General features: G+C 39.6%; 1 protein-coding gene across 11 annotated transcripts in view; it reads left to right on the forward strand.

Moving 5' to 3' along the window:
- Positions 1-3,519: 3,519 nt before the first annotated feature.
- LOC128789976 (transmembrane protein 263-like) overlaps positions 3,520-17,825 on the forward strand; it is a 200,804-nt gene continuing 186,498 nt past the window's right edge. For 2 of the 11 annotated variants that reach the window (XM_053946353.1, XM_053946359.1), the window contains exons 1-5: positions 4,358-4,703; positions 4,869-5,651; positions 5,932-5,966; positions 6,442-6,464; positions 8,419-8,553. Coding sequence is in view for 2 of the 11 variants with exons in the window: in XM_053946350.1 (XP_053802325.1) it covers positions 4,370-4,703; positions 4,869-4,975 (441 nt within the window). In the remaining 9 variants the exon portion in view is untranslated. The other 9 variants (XM_053946352.1, XM_053946357.1, XM_053946356.1 and 6 more) reach the window with 7 other exon arrangements.

Genomic DNA, 17,825 nt, shown 5'->3' on the forward strand with positions numbered 1-17,825 from the left:
GCTGGATTTTGCAATTAATCTCATTTGAATTTTAATTTTGGAAACGTATAAATATAGATGCTTTCACAGTTTATTTGGTATGAAGTGATTTCAAATCTTGTTAGTTTATTTTTCTCAGTGATTCAAAGTTAAGCATATACTACATGAACAAGCTGTCTACCTTTATTATAAGTTAAACTAAAATTAGTATTTTCTTCATTCTCAAAAAACACGAATTCTAAATAAAGATAATTCTGTCTTCAGATAAAATAAAATTCTTGACCAATTTGAGAGTTAAATAGATGTGGTATCTGATGTATTCCTCTTGTACTGAAACAAAAGAAAAATCCTATGGAAATTAGTGAGAATTTTTTATGACCTGAGTGATGAAGTCCTAAATTTAATATCTGAATGCTCCTATAACTATTATCTAAAGAGCAAGAAGTGCAACCATTGTAGTTATGCTTCTATAATGCCTCTTACTTTATCATTTGTGCCATCCTTATAGGTTGTAGCATTTTCTACCTATTGTTTGCAGGGATGTGCATGATAGAAGATGTAGATGAAAAATCAGGCTGGAGAAATCCTTGGTTGCAAACAATGTGCCCTTTTTTATACAACCCATTTTGTACAAAATCTCACTAGAAGATGCCATCATCTGTTGGTAGAAGTGCTTGTCCATTTAATAGAAGCCTCATGAAACATCTCCTGCCATAATGAAATAGAAACCCATTCTCTCTTGGTGCTCAAAGAACAAGCAGACCATGTTGATAGTCAGTGACTCCTCATATCATCTTCAGTGTATTTATTTTCTTGTCATGTAACAGGTTGAGAGAGGCTCTGTCACAGGCATTAAACAGCTTGCTTCATTTAGCAATGCTCTTTCAAAGAACTATAAAGAATCACAACAAAGAACAAAAAATAATAAGCCAAGCTGATGATTGGAGCTCAGGATTTTACACAACTGAGCAAAAAGCATTTGCATTCAAAGAACTGGGCAGACTGATTACAGCTCTACAAGGTAATGGGTAAGTGCTCTATCTCTGTGCAGAAGGATGTTTAAGGGAGAATTGAAATGGATTTTAGATAAGAACTTCCCCAATAAGAGGGACATATAGTCACAAAATGTGCTTGATACATGAGGAGAGTAATACGTTTTTATTTTATCACAGAAACATAAACATCTCTTCCTTCCACGGGCAAGACCCAGATGTTATATGCACGAAGCAATATGTCAAATCCAGTTATAACTAATTTCAGAAACTATTAATAAATCTATTGTTACCATCCCCTAACAGGGCATTCAGGAATATGCTGACTACTTGTCTACACTTGATTCCATTCCTTTTCTTGATACCTCTCCTATTTCCTGATAAAAAGACTTCCCAGTGCCCAGGGGAACTGCAGCTTATCTTTATTTCATGCAACAATGAGCCATTATTTTGCATTTATACATACCTGTACACTTTGCACCTAACGCTAAAATGCCATGTGAAATACCGAAATTTGCACAGGGGGAAAAAACCCTGCTGCATATGAGCTTTTGGCATGCCAATTTCCTCAGCTTGAGTACCACAGGCCCCTCACAGGAAAGGGCAGGTGGAAACCTGTGGACCTCTAAATGGTGCTTTCTACAACTATGAATTCCATGATGCAGCCAAATCACAAGACTGTCTATGCTTTTCTTGTTATACCATTAGGATTTAAGGGTGTTTGAAAATGAACAGGAACTCGTTAAAAGGAGTCATTTCCTGAACTAGGCTGTCACCTGTTGCAGCCTGAATTGCTGCTAGTAAAGTCCAGGGTAAAGAAGCAAAAAGAGCCTTTGCATGGTATCCACAGATGTTTTATTCAGCCACATGGTGAGATGTTCAGAGTCAAAAGCACACACACATGGAGGCTGGGAGAGGAATTTCTCCATGAAAAGACATCACTTTTAATTTACAAAAAGTGGAGTTTATAGAACCATATACATTAGCCATTTTGCTTCAGTAGAGACACAGTTTTGAGGTGAATCTCACCAGATCAGGACTGGAGTGCTTTAAATGGACTAAATCCTTTTGGATGAAACTAAGTAATAATTTTGGTGTTGCTGAAATAGTTTCACAAATAAAGTTCTTTCTGTGCTTATCACAAAGTAAACAAATCGCTTTCTCATTCTTTGCCTGCCCCCCTCATCCACTATTTGTCTATCATCCAGAATATTCTGATTTTTCAGTTGGAACATTTTTGAAATGTTCTGCAGACATTGCAAACATTAAAACCTAAAGTTAACTTATTTAAAAGATTTCACTTCAATCTGTTTTATTTTATGGGCTTAGGAACTTGCTGAGAAAAAATTCATGTTCATCTTAAATTCACTATTTTAAATGGAAAAAGTTGCATTTTGAACTTCACTAGAATGGATCATTTAACCTGGATGAGGGAAAATATATTTTTCTCTTTAACTCTTTATACTTTAGGCAATATTATTTTATTGTTAATCAGGCTATAATTTACATGTTAAACTCAACACAAAGTTTATATAATCTTATTTCTATCCACCAAAATATGGATTTTTATTATACAATTAAAATTTTAATATAATTCTACCAATACTATTGACAAGATTATTTGATATAAATTTTATTTGTTTTGAAGGAAGGACTTACATTTTGGTTATAGTATTACAGTTAGTTTTATATATCTAATATAGATGCACACAAATATATGTGCAGAAATTGGTGTGGTATTTGAAACCTTTGCTAAATTCACTGGCTTCCACTACTGCTCTTCTGAGAAAATTCACATGCTTGTGAAGTATCTTTATATTTGCATAAGAAATTATAAATTTTGCTATGAGAGTCTGTGCCAGGAAAGGGCTGCAGAATACTTCCTTTAAGAAGTGATGCAGATAATTATGTAAGGCATGGATGTGTTGTGAAAAGCAAAGGAAATGAATCTTTTTAATTGTCAGCCCATGTGAGGTGAGGGAATTACTTTGGTGTCTTTCAAACACCAAAGTAATTTGGTGTCTTTCAAACACTGAAAAAATGGAAACCAGTCTTATGGTACCACTCCAAGGAGGTTCTGCAATTAGAAATGACAGTATGGGACAAACAAAAAATTAACTGTGCACTGAGAGAAGGTATTCCTAGACTTTAAGTGATGTAATTGTTCCTTTTATGGTTTCTGACTAAATAGGGTCCACTGTATTCCAGAATGCCTTAAAAGACATATATGGTGGCTAGGGCACTTCTTCAGAGAAGAAATTGCAACATTTCTTAGTCAAGAAGTTAAAAATTGAACAAAAGCAGGTTTTCCTCTTTTGGATTCAACCACTTGTTGAGTAAGTTATGTTCTCTGCATATTAACTCAGCCTCATATGTAGAATAATATTAAATCAGAGAAAAATGAACTCTTAATCATTGTCATTCACTTAATTTTGTTTTCTCTCCTATTTCAGGAATCATTATTACTACTACTTTTTTTTTTTTCACCACTCTTCTTTTTGTTTTGCTTTGTCTGGCTTCCCTCATTGCAACAAACCATCCACTAGCAGAACATGCTTCTATCCATGTGTGTGGTTGTGCTCAGTGATAGTTTTAAAGAAACACATGAGAAATAAGACTTTAGACGCCAAAGATTATGTCCAGATTCTTTTATCTTTGCCACCAGTCGTAACTCCCTTGCATGAAGCAGCAGCATGGGTGCAGCCCCCATCCTGCGGGCTAGAGCCATGCTCCGTTGGCTGAGGATAGCGGGAGGAGAGGGCTCGGAAGCCCCACGCCCTCCCAGGCACCCAGCTTGTGGCTGGGACCCTTGTCCCGCTGGTGAGGGGTCTGGAGAAGTGGCTGAGACACATGGGGATATTTAGCCCGGAGAAAAGGAGGCTCAGGGTGACCTTTCTCTACAACTCCCTGACCAGAGGTTATTGCCAGCTGGGGCTTGGTCCCTTCTCCCAGGTAACAAGTGACAAGATGAGAAAACATAGTCTCAAGCTGTACCAAGAGAGGTTTAGGTTGGACATTAAGAGGAATTTCTTCACAAAAAGGGTGGTTAGACACAGGAATGGATTGACCAGGGAGGTGGTGGAGTCACCGTCCTTGGAGTTAAGAATGGATGTGGCATTTTGTGGCATGGCCTAGCTGACATGGGGGTGCTTAGGTTAGACTCAGTGATGTCACAGATCTTTTCCAACCTAATTGATTCTACTTGATTCTGTGAATGCCACCAAGCCTGCAGCGAGGGCAGACCTCGGAGAACTGGCTCCTCATCTTGGCCAAACAAACACTGCTTCCACGTTTGACTTAAGGCTGAGTCAATAATCTTCCTTTGCTGCATTCCCAGCAGTTTACACTGGAAATTGGAAGAGGCCAGCCTGACCCACAGGTGAAGCACTTCATCTGCCATGCCAGGCAGCGGTGTTGCCTGGCGGGGTGTCTCGGTGCAGGCTGCGCGGAGCCCTGGCTCCCTCGGGAGGTGTCGGCTCCGAGCCCCCCGCAGCATCACTGCGAGCCCCGAGCCCCCCGCCAACATGGCGCCCCTGACCCCCGCGCTTCCTCTTCCGGCCGGGTTGCCATGGCGCTGCCCCCCGGCCCAGCCTCCCCCCGCCCGCCGGTGTGTGTTTACATCGGGCAGGAGGAGCCGGAGCCCCAGCGCCGTGGGAGACGGGCACACAGCCGCCGGCCGCCCGCCCTCCCTCCATCCCCGCCGGGCGGTGCTCCGGGAGACGCGGCATGAAGGTGATGCTGTGGGCTGTCCCCGGGGCGGGGGGCTCGGCTGGGCCGCGGCGGCTCCCGATGGCTGCGCGGGGGGGGCGAGGGGAGGAGGCCGGGCCCGGCGGTAACCGGGGGCGGGAGGAGGTGGTGGTGGCCGTGCACGCTCGTAACCAACTACACAACTTCCAGAAGCTTCCAACTTCGCGGGGGATGTGGTGTCGCTTCTTGGGTCCGTCTCCCTGGAAAGAATCCCCTCTTCTCTCCGTGAAAACCTGGCTCGTTTCCTGCGGCGCTGAGACGGGAAGGGAGTAGCGTGGGAGCCGGGGGAGGCTGCCTGTCCCTGGCCTCGCTGCCCTTCTAGGCGGTTGTCTCCACGAAGAAGTTGCCCTCCTTCCCGGGCATCTTCCCTCATGCACAGCATCTCGTGCGCGGTGTCGCTCCCCGGCGGCCGTGGGGTTCGTGCCTTGCTGTGCGGCCGGCGCTGCTCCGGTGCTCACCTGTGCTGCTGCTCTCGCAGGCCCTTCCCTTAGCCTGGGGGAGATCTTCGCCTTTCTCCGTAGTTTGCTGTGAAAAACTGTTAGAATAGAGAATGTCTAACCTGAGCCGGCTATTGGTGTGAGTGCTGAGGCTGGCTGGACTATATAGAGGTAGTGATATATAACACTCAGGTGTGAGGTTGTATCTTCTGTGGTGTTGGTTAGGAGTCAGTAATGGTGTTGTATTGCTTTTTCTTCACTTTATGTTATCATATCTCTTTAATTTTCAGGTGTATGACTTTTGAAGGGTTTTCTCTCATTAATCAGTCTGAAACTTGAGGCACACCAAGCATTCCCTGTCTCCTGAATTTGTCTAGCAGTAAAATAAAAAATGTATTAGCTAGGTTGTCAGCTCTTTGAGGCAGAAACTGTTTAGGTCTGTACCAATCCTGATGGAGAAATTTGGCTCAGGCCTTCCTCCAAGCCTCTGAGTCAAGTAAGTATGTGTTAGAAGTTCATCAGCTTGTGCAGGTGCTTGTGCAGGGTTCTGGGAAGTGCTCGTGTGGCAGTCACTGGGCTTAACAATTGTCTCTGGGCACCAGGGGCTCTTAACCATAATATATGCACAGCTGGTGGGTGAAAGAAAAGGGGCAGCCTCTGCATAAATGCAATAAATATATGTAAAAAGAGCGTGTCCTGCTATGCAGTGTTATGTTTTGTTGTGCATTTGTACAAAGCCTGATAGTAAAATGTGTATTTTTTTCTTTCTCTCTCAGTATTTGTTAGTTCCAATAGTGTAGGATAATAAAAGGTATGTATTAAGAACATTATTGATAAATAGGACTATGGCTTTGGGTGATTTGTTGACTTACACTGTAAAACAAAAACCTCAGAGTGCTGTCTGAACAATACATCCAGTTTGAGGTACAAAACTGGAAAGATTTCCTTCAGCTTCTGTTTTATTGCATGCAGAGTAAACAGCTGCTTATTCTTGCTAAGACCATTACTTCTGCTGAATTCCTTTTTTGCCCCACTAGAGTGGGGAAAGGTTATGACTATTTAAGATGAGTTCATTCAAAATACAACAAGACGTGAGTGGAATCATGCTCTGACTGTAAGAAAAAATGAGTGTGTTTGGGGGAAAGTTGTTTGTTTTTAACCAGTCATTTTTCAGGTATAAGCACTGTGTAGAGCTTTTCAGAATAAAAGGGTTCACATTTTTTTCTCAGAATGGGTCATTTCTTTCAGTGCACATTTCTTTCCATGTGTGCCACCTTTTGCTGTAGGAGTTGCTTCAAGTTTCTTCTAGGTAAGATCATTGCCGATGCATGATTTAAATTCTTAAGCTGGGGGTGGGGATAATTATCTTTTCATTTAACGAGTGGAATGCATTGAAATGTGCAGTATTTTCACCCCTTTAAAAGGGTGAGGAAAGGAGAAGGGAAGGGAAGGAAGAGGTGTTTGTGTGGTGTAAGTTGGATCTGAATCCCTTTTATGGGCCTGCTCATGAGTAGTTCAGTGTGACTTTAAAACAAATAAGTTTAACTTTTTTGATCATTGCAGGGAAGACATCAAAACTAAACTTTTCAAAAGTCATTGCGTCAGTTTCTCCCCTAATTGTTGTTGTATCTTGGGAAATACCTTTGAGTTTGTTTGTTTCTGGCAGCATTGGTTTTGATGCCGAGCTCATTGATGCTGCTTAGCGAGTTGCTGAGAAGGCAAAGCAGTCAAAAGAAAACAGGTTAATGCTAGTGTGTATCAAAATGATCTGCCTACTTAGGAAAGGGAAGAAGCAGGAAAAGGGAAGGAAACGGTAACATCAGGGGATGTTCTTCTGCTGTAGAAGTGATCCTTTCAGGATCTGTTACTACTGCTGATCATTGCTGAAGAAACTGAAGCCTGATGTAGTTTATTTTTAAGATAATCACTTAATAAGTATCCTGTTGAAAAGGTAGAGTGAAGTAAAGTAGTATGGCAAAGCAATGCTTTAAAACTTGGTGTTGAAGCTGGACTGGATTCAAGGTAGTCTTTATGTGTACTTTATTTCTGTTCCCATGTCTTTTGAGCTGTGTCCATGCCGAAGGATGGTATCTCTGGGCCCTTCCAGGCTATGCAAAGTACAAAACTGGTTAAAGTCCCCTTTCCTTCTTTGTAGGACAGGAGTGAGAGGCAAGCAGCTCAGATTGTGTCAGGAAGGAGACCGTTTCTGTGTGTAGTGATAAGTGATACCTTTTGAATATGTCAATAAAGTTTGCTTTTCTTCAAGGGCAGATGATCCTGATGGCAAGGAAATACACCTTTTCAGGCTGCATTAGGAGCCTGGGTAATGTGTCTGTCCTGTGGGGAGGGCAGTTCCACTTATTAGGGCAATGAGGAGATAGGCAGGGATTTGGTTATCACAGTCAGCTGCTAATCACTGTCCCACAACATAGTGACTTTTCAGTATTAATCTCTTGTGGCTAAATGCTTGATTTCTCAAGTCTTAGGCAGCACTGGAGAAGGTTCTTGTGCCCTTGCTAACAGAACCTCTTCATGCTGTATCTTCAATCTGTGAATGAGTTGAGGCATTAGGATAGCTCCTGGTATCGTTCTGCTGTGGTGACTACTTCTAACACTGCTGCTGTCACTGGGCTAACCTAAATCCAAAATCAGAGAAATGAAAGGCATTGAGACTGGCATATTGAAGTCCTTGTTTGTGAAAGCAAGCTCAAGATGTGATTTCAGTGAAGTAGCTGCTCCCCTCTCTATTGAAAGGATTCTTCAAAGTAGAATGAAAGCTTGTGGTGCTTTGGCGTGTGCTCACAGTTAAGTTATATAGTTTGAATTATGACAAGTGTCATAAATGTGCCATTTTACTTTGAGAAACTTAAAGCTATATCTAAGAGAAAGAATGTGAACTTACTGCCTATAGTTCTCTTTTTCTGACTGCCTATGAAAGTGAGTATTGACAGATACATTTTAGACATCAGAATGAGGCAAGATATTTTGAAGATGCAGTATCAAATTTATGGAAAGCTCAAGGAAATATTTTTCTTGCTTGTGTTTACAGACAGCTCTGTTCCTTAAAGATGTCGTGGGTTGTCCTGTCAAAATGATGTATATGTAATCTTTTTTTTTTTTTACATGTGTCCAATCCTGTTTAGCAGGCCTCTTTACAGTTGAAATGAAAAGTACTTGGGAAAGGAACAGCTTATAAAAACAAGGAACAAGAGTTATTGCTTTCTATGGAGTATATAGTAATATTTTGTTTTCCTAACATGTAGTCCTAAACGTGGTCTAGTGTTGCTGTGCCACTCCTTGTGTCCACTCGAGGACTCCCGGCTCGCTCCGGCACAGCGGATGGCGGGGGACACTCTCCCGTGCCTCGGGAAGGCAGCTAAGGCTTTTGGCCTAGCGGGGTGAGACACTTGCGACGATGGTGGAAGTAAGGAGTGGATTCCAACTCGGGGTAAAGTCCAGGTTTATTAAGGAGATCTGCAGGGAGATCCATAACCCAGGGGAATCAACTGACAGAAGCCCTTCAACTGGGCTGTTATAAATGGGGGTGGAAACAGGGGAGGAAACACCCACCCACCAATGGGAATGTTTGGGGGAGTGGAAGGTGGGCAGACAGACACATGCGGAATTCAATCGGGGAGGTGGGAAGGAGGGACCCCTGGCCCCCATCCAGTCACTCAGTGCTCCTTTGTGGAAAGTTCTGGATGAGTGGGATGGGGAGTCAAGTGATGGACAAGGCATCAGGGAGGGGACAGGGGAATGATCCAGCGAACTGGGGGGAGATTGACATCAGGGAAGGAGGAGGGGATTGACATACAAGGAAAGGGGTAGTTCAGGGTAAAACCATGGAGGGGGGTAAAGGGATGAACCATTAGAGGACTTGTACAAAAGCATGAAACTTAAAAACACAATACAACAGTCTAGGAATCAGGATGAATGTAAGTGATAGAGTAAAAGGGAACATGGAGTACATATTCTGTAGATAATTTTGATTGAAATATTTGCCTGTGATTGGTCACATCTGTTTTTCTTTATTTCTGAGCTGCCTTACAAACCTTGTAGTGGTTTTCCAATATTTCAGCTGAATTTCAGAGAGATGGGAAAGGGTTACATACCTTCGAAGTTCTGAGAAAAGCTATATTCTTACATAGATGAGACAAATAGTAGAGCTCTTAAGTTTCTTCAAAAGAATGTTCTGATTGAACTTAGTGGGCATCACAGAAGTGGCTTGTGCTGGTAAATCTTAATGTGTCTGCAGTGCTGCTCAAGGTCTACTGCAATTCTTGGGCTTTGATTCATTCTAAAAACATTTTGGAGGGAGAACCTTTGCACCTCACAGATCTTCAAAGTAGAAGGCAGCAGTTACCAAAAGCTATTGCTTTCTGAATGAATTCTTACTAGTGTGTTGCTTATGTTCATAGTGATTAAGTGTTTTTTCTGTCTGATGGCTGGTTGCTGAGTGTAGTAACTCTGGCTGGAATCTCGTATGCAGCAAGTTGTGACCTTTCTTACCACTTCTTGGAGTGAGTTTGGAAGAAAAAGATCTCTCTATGGAGCCTGAAATAAAGGGGGTGTTACTGCTGGCAGTGCTTCTGGCAGTCAAGTTTTGACTGTGCAGGCTAGGTGTGAAACTGCAGGGCTTAACAGTACCAGAAGATGTAGCTTTTGTTCTGTAGCGTTAGTAAATATTTTATCTGAAATATTTCTTCTTTAAAGCACTACAGTAAGTGCATAGAGTGACAAGCAATACTGATCTTGAAAAGCTCTGATGTGAGGTCAAAACTCATTTGTAAGGAAGGAAATATTTAACTACCTAGCCATCAAAAATATATATATCTAAAAGTTGTGTGATAAATAAATCATAATGCAATCTCCTAGCTAATTACCAAATGCAGAAAATGCATTTTGAAATACTTAATGAAATAAGGACACAGGAATAAGTTCTGTCCTGAATAAAATATTTTATATTTATCCTAAATTTCTAGCATCTAAAATTACTTTTGAAGGTTTTGAAACAACTTTTTAACTTCAAATGAATTTGCAGGGTTTTTTTTTTAGTTGAATTTTTAAAAAAGGAAATCAAGATTTTTGGCAAGATGACTTGTGTTTCAAACTCTTGCAGTGATGTCTCTTGTGACTCTTTTGGGGGAGAATGCTTATATTTTTCAAGCTGTATATATACTTATGTACTTTGAATTCAAGTCTTATAGTAAAAATTCTGATGTTCTAGCTGTAAAAGCCTTAGAAAATTACTTAAATTTCAGCTTGTTAAAGCTAAAACAGTAGTAGTGCACTTTTAAGGAAATAAATGCATGGAAATTGAATCATATGAAGTCATAGTTATAGAATACTGCTTAATGCATCTTTCTGTGAGGTTTTGTTTGTTTGTTTGTTTGTCTGGTTTTTATTGTGACCCTACTGAGGATAGTGAAAGGGGTATTACATTATAGATCTCTAGCATGGTTGAGAGAATCTTAATGACCTCTGTCATATATGCCTATATTATTAGGCAAAGGACTTCTTATTTTTCAGACAAATTTCTTATGCTATCTGCAGCTCCTTAGAGTGATACTTCCACCTCTTATTAGGAAAATGGAGAATATTCTTTCTGTAGAGTGCATTATCTCATTTCTTTAGGCAGAATAAAACTGGCATTAATCACTAAATCCGTCTGTCAAGGACAAAGCTGGAAAAGTACATTTATAGTGTGTTACAGTATAGTTACAGTATGTTATAGTATAGTATAGTATGTTAGTTATTCTCTTTGGGCCAGGTCAGCAGGTGAGCAAATTAAACGTGATTTGCTTGGTTTGGATTTTGAAAACCACTCTTACATTCTTTCTGTGCTAACATTGATTTAGTAGGTAAAATCCAGATGGAAAATAAATGGTCGATCAAGACAAAATTCAATAAAATAATTAATTCAAAATCCAGAACTGTCTGGTCTACCACTGAGCAGACTCTATTGGCTGTTTGTTGTATAAATTGTGCTATCTACCCCATACAAAACATGAACATGGAAAGTGTAAACCATCAGTTTACTGGCTGAATGGAGAATAGACTGTGGTGTCATTAGTACTCTTGAAAATTTATTTATGCCAAATAAACCCTAATTTGGATTACTGACAGTACAAAGTTGTTTTATTGCTGTAAAAACAGGATTTGACTGTTCTGCTGAGAATAGAAGTCAATCTTGACTTGGCATTTGCAGGATTAAATCTTGCTCTCATTGCCTTTCTCCACCAGTCCTGTTGTCAAGACAAAATTAAGTGTTAAAATTGTAGCCTCCCTAATGTGTTTGTCCAAACTCAGAAAATAGTAAATAATCTAAGCAACTTTTCTATTCTTTGTTACAGCATACTTTGAACAAAGTGCTACAATTTTACACTGCTGTCCTCAGCACTTCTATTTCTGTACTTTCCTTTAGTGTTCCAGGGGATTTATAACTGCAACTCAAATTCCCCTTGGGCTGAAACCTGGCACAGAAGCTCTCATTATAAGTGAACTTTGTTTTGCAAATTTAAAAGCGAAGCATCCATCAAGAGGCTTTCTTAAACATAGAGGAAAGCCAAAAAAAAAAAAGTTTATAGTTGCAGATCAATGTTATGCCTGCTGCAGGAAAAATCCAACCGACATTGGAAATACCAAAGGTGTGGGTGTGCAATCAATAATCATGGCAGATTCAATGGAATGTTCCTATTGCATTTAGAATACTTTAAATTAAAGTCTTAATTCCTTAATGTGCTGAAAATTCATTGCTGAAGTAAAAGTTGCAGCTACAAACTGCCTAACAAAAGTACAGTGATAGTTTTAAACTTGTTCCCAGTGTCTGAGCATGGTTATTTGAGCAGCAGAGAATAAGGAGATGGTTGGGTGGTTATGTGCTTCAGCTGAAGAGGACCTTTAGGTCCTCAGGTCCCTGGAAAAGGTTGTCATCATGTTGAACTACCTACCCAGTGGCTGGTTGTTTAATTCTTATTTTTCTTTAAACAACAGCCCCCTTTTTTTTCTGTTGGAATTGAGACCTTATGTAATTTTGTAAAAAGCAGAAAGGGTATTGTGAGACACAAGCCATTTTCAGATATGGAAGATGGAACAGTTTAATTTGTTTAAACATGAAATATCCAAGATAAGTTACGAGAAACTTTGTAACGGTGACTGGAGAGAGAAGAGATCACAAATGAACAGTGTCATTAATTATGTAATTTTAGGAAAGCCTGATGAAGGTCAGCTTCATTGTTACTGGATCTGACAAGCCCTTTGGCCTCTGCAAAGATTCAGTCATAACATGTATCATCTCTCACACATTTGGAGCAAGTGAAGTTGGGATGAAAAGAGCTGGGGTTTTGCTTTTCTGGTGTTAGGAAGGGGCAAAGTATGCTAATGTGCAGGAAACTGTGGGTTTTAGTCTTGTGGATTTCAAATAAGTATTCTTTAAACTTGATGCATAAATAGCCAATGCTTTCACTGGGATTCTTTAGCATCCCAAAGCACTTAACAAACTGTCCTGTGTTTGGGGATTACTTCACTTGTTTCTTCACACAGACCCACTGAGGCTTGTCATTCTTTAGGGGTGCATCTAATCTTTATGATTATCACTTGACATATATTTGATACTCTATAAAAAAGGCCTTGGACCTGTGCTGGGAAGCTTACAAGTGAAATCACAGATGTGGAGGTATGAAGCCTGGGCTGCCACGAATTTTCCTCTGCTTAATTGCTTTATTGGAATTGTGCCTACATAGAATACCAGGTCTGAAAGTCACTGTTAGGCAGGACAGAGGATGTGATTTATGATGGTAGTTGAGAATTTGCCTAGAAAGAAGCAAGTCTGACCTGGGCTCTTAAGGAGAGGCTTTAGGAGGAATGAGGCAGTTTCTTACAGTGGAAGAAGTAAGATTCTAAGATCAAGTCCAGAATGTAAATGAATGAAGAATGATGTCAGAAAGGAGAAACTGGAGCAAAGTGTTTAGAAGCAAGAATGGGAATATGAAGGTTTAAATCAGGAAATAAATACCATTTTCACTTGAAAATACACAAGCAAAATAGTAGCTGAAACTGTGGATTTTAGAATTATTTCCAAAGTGTAGTCTCAGAACTGAGACAGTAAACTGCTGCTGAATCCATGACTATGAGCTTTAGATTCCTCCAGCTTCTGTTCTGAAAGGGAGAAAAGATTACTTATAAGTTTGAGTATAACAGAGAAGAGTATTTACGTTATTTATTTCCTTCTGGTTCTGCTTATGGTAGGGGATTTAAAAAAATTATTTTGTCTTTTGTGAGTAGAGTAGGAATGGTGAGAAGGAGCAGAATGATAAGGTATGTGGTTCTCTGAAGGAAATTTGAAGTTATTTGTCCCAAACTTGTTCAATTTCATTAATAATTTTTTGCAAGATGTATATATATATATATTTTAAAATTTGATTGCCCTCCCTCATAGTTGCCCTTCTTGGATTTTGTTTTGGAGCTTTGTATTTTGTTGCTCATTAACAAAATGAATTCCTGACTCAGTGAACAGTTAATTGACAGACTTCAGTTTAAGATTATATACCATAGTCAATATAATGCTAAGTACAAAAGTAGAGTCTAAAGGGCCTAAAAGTGGTGGTGATGCAGGTAGGATTTTTTGATTACCTCAAGATGACTCTTTAGAAAGCTGAGCCATATTGGGGCATTTGCAATGACAGTCTCATGTTGTTATTGACTCAAGAGCAAAATGAGCTGACGCTGATCACTTGGTGTTGGGATTGGTCCTGTACTGTGTGCGTATTTTGAGTACTTTGAGATTGAGGTAGTATGGCTCTTTTTGTGATTGAGCATGCTGGTATCACTTGTTAGTACAAATGTGGTGATAAATGGAGCTCTTCGTTTCAGTGTCATAAACATAACTCTGTACCTTGTGGAAAATGCTGACTCTGACTGGATAGGAACTTGCTTTCTGTCATGCATGCATTTACTACAGCACTTGTAAAATGTACAGCCTTTAAATATACTGAAAATCTGAGCGTATAGCTGAGGTTCTGGTCAGAATTACTCTCAAAATATTGTGTCCTGTGGAAGAGCGTGAGGTATACTCTGAAATGCTTGTATGCAATTTGTCAGACTTATTTAGTTCAGTACTGCCAGCTCACTCTCTCCATAAACACACAGCCACCTATGAAACTCATAAATCCACAAACACTAATTTGCCAGGTCACAGCAGTCCATAGCATTTGGGTTAAACTGCATTGTAAGGTCAGTAGTCATGCAGTGTGATCAGGACAGGATTGTATGTTTCTCAGTTTCTGTGAGAATTCCTATAGGATTTTGCTCTTGATCTTTATCATTTGCTGAATTCATACAAAGCTTTTCAGTTTCCTTAACAGTTCATTGAAACTGTTGGCAGGGACAGAGTGAGCTACCTTGAAATCTCACATCTGTAACTTCATTTTGGAAGGGTGGGTGTTATCTCTGCTTGAGTTTACTTGTTCTTGTTCAGCTTGGAGATTGTGTTAAAATATGACAGAAAAATTGCCACTAAGTCTTAATGGTGCTCATAGTCAAGTACTCATCAAGGAATTGTATGAAGTGCTTGCTTGTCCCTGCTTGAGGGCAGGGACTGTCTTTGAAGAGCTAAGAGGTTTTTCTTAGTTATATGTTCTTAGGCTTTGTGCCGTAACCTAACTTTCTGTTATAATACCTATTTAAGTTTGTGCTTCTCCAGTGGTTCTAGTGAGGAATGGAAACTCATTCCCAATTTAAGAGGCTATACAAACCCTAAATAATTGAAAGAATATTGTACAGTAATGTCTGCTGTTTCTGAAGTGTTGATACACCTTTCTGCATCCTAGATGCTCCTGAGGGAGTGTCAAAGCAGAAGCAATCTGTGTACATTCCTTCTGCTATCACTACAGCTCCAGGATTATTATTGAACCTTCAAGCCAACAACTTAGAGCTGTGTGCATCCCATTCCCCTTCTTGTCTGTCATGGATCCTTAAGAATGAAAAAAGATGTCACTGATGCCTCATTCTTGAAATGATAGCGTAAAAAGAAAGGTTGAGGCAAAGTTGTTGGATTCAACCTTAGCATAGTTACAAACCTCCTCAGAAGATAATTTCCTGGATTTTTTTTTTTTTTTTTTGATTGCTGTAGATGACTGTGCTGCCAGAACTGTAGATATGGTAAATGTTCATTACCAAGCTTGCAGCAGGTCCAGTGAATTGAAGTCAGCAGATGTAACTAAAAAAGCAATGGACATGCTAACACAAGAAAAAAAAGCTATTGTAAAGAGACTTTGTAATCTTGTTAATGACACCTGTCAATGTTTGAGCCTTAAATATTACTTCTGGATATGTATATGAGAACCTAGAGTTTCATCTACTGTTAACTGTTTCACATTTTCATTACTGAATCTCAGTGCCATGCACACTTACTGGCCTCAGTCATTAGACAGACATGCTGAAGTCTGATAAAGTGATGTTTACAAGACTCCTTTTATAATCTCCCTGTATCATAGGTGAATATATATTGTGATAAGATACCAGTGAGTTTAGAATTAGATTTATTCTATAGAAAGCATTTTGAACTTTATTTTAGGAACTAGGAAATCTCAAGATTGCTAAGTTTCTTGCAAACAATTATTGAAAAACTTAAAATTGGGGATTACTTGACATGTCCATGCTTCAGTTTAGACTGTTTCATTTTTAACATGAAATTGAGAAAAAAAAATTGAAAATACTTTTTTTTTTTGGGGGGGGGGGGGAAGAGAAGAATTCGCAAAGCCATACAAGAAATGTATGCCAAATACAGTTAAAATACGCTGTGTTATGGTTAAGTGGTTTTGAGTAGTGAAAAAAATCCACAAAAATGCTGGCCATTTTTGTTAGACATTCAGCATGTTCTGTAGAAGCAGTAGTCTTGGATTGAGCATTTTTCTTCTGTAGTATTCCAGTAGCAAGTGTTAAAAGTTTTGAATTGGAGGGAAATAGGTGATGGCAAACAGCGACTCTGCCACGGACTTCACGGTGGTCTGTAATGGGCTCTGTTTTTTTTCACAGCTGGATTTGTTAATGCTAGCTTAGGTACAAGGCTGACCTTCAACTAAGATAAATCTTTGTTTTGGAGTAAGTATTGTCAGTGATATCCACCATACTGGAGCATTGTATTGCTCATGAACACCAAGCAGTAAGTAGTTAATAAGTGAGGAAGAAAAAACTCTAATGCCACCAACTCACTTTTAGTAGCATTTTGCATCGTCTTTGTATTTATGTAGATGACAACGACTGTAACCTAAAGGAGCACCACTTATCATAGGCTGTCATTGAGAGAAGCTACTGAGCAGGTTTGTCTCGTAGGAAATTGAGAATTGGCTATTTTGAAGAAGGAAAGCTAAGGCTTTTCTTGCTGGCTTTTCCATAGTCCCTGGAAGTTGGATTGTTTCCTTGAGCAGCATATAGCTAGTATGTGCAGATGGCTCTTACTTGTTTTAAGAAATTAAATTAATTTTACTGTTGTAAACCAGAAAGTACAGGCACAGGATTCGCATTCAAGACCCCTTCTAGTTTAGGAGTTCCATAGCTGTGGTTCAGAATGCTTCCAAGGCACATATTGATGCCTCATATCTTACGTGTTTTATATTAAAAATAAATCTTCTGATCTGGTATACTACTGTAGCCTCATCTTCCCTTTTTCTTTTCTCTCTGTGGCACTGATGAGTAGGAAGGAAGTGTAAATTCATATATTGCCAGTTGATGTAGAAACTTAAATACATACTTTATATTCAATTTGTTGCTCTTACCCAGAATTGTTTACATGTTCTTAAAATCTAGACCACATTATTTAAATGAAGTGAGGAGATGGTTAGATCTTGATGTTGATTACTGACTCCTGGGTTGTTGTTTGGTTTTTTTTTTTTTTTAATTGGACTAAGGCAACTTACTACTTTCCCATCTGTACCATATGGTAAATACTTTCTTCCCTTTCTGTGATAGCTACCACAAGGCATGACTTAATGTTTGAACTCTTCACTGACAAAAGCTGGGCAATGTTGATACTGGGTGTTTTTAAGTGAGGAGAAATAGGTAAATAGACTAGGTAAAACTTGCATAGTCATGGATGGCAGAAATGCAGGTTGTGACCCTGGCACCATCACAGCTGACCTATACACTTCACCTGGATGGTTTCTCTTTTCCCTGCTGTAAAACATCTGAAAAGCATGGTGGTATTTATTGTTTTCATGTCCATTTTTTTTGGTAAAAAAAAAGGGGGAATGGATGAAAATGTGAGCTACTTCTGCAAAGGATGGAATTTGAAAAGTGTGTTACTCTTCATAATGTGCAAATTGAGGAAAGAGAGAAAGTAGCCAATGCTGCTGAGAGTAACTTCTCAGTCACAGGGTTTGGAAAGGATGAAACTAAATACTGCAGCTTTAGGGCCATGAGCCCCTTTTCTTCCTGAGTTCAAATAATAACATTTTGCAAGCTGTTGATGTACCAGCTGTATTTCTGTAACATTCCAGCTGCGTATGTTAGTACACATTTTCAGATAGTTCAGACTACAAACCCAGTCATGTTTTCAAAGTGCACAAAAGCTTCATTTCCTAACGACTGCTAAGTTTGTCATTTTACTCTTCACTGTATTAACATTGCAAAGAAAATTAGGTTGTTTTTTTTTTGAGGGAGCCCTTTAGCTATG

The sequence above is a fragment of the Vidua chalybeata genome, chromosome 6, assembly GCF_026979565.1.
Source record: "Vidua chalybeata isolate OUT-0048 chromosome 6, bVidCha1 merged haplotype, whole genome shotgun sequence".
NCBI classification, from domain to species: domain Eukaryota; kingdom Metazoa; phylum Chordata; class Aves; order Passeriformes; family Viduidae; genus Vidua; species Vidua chalybeata.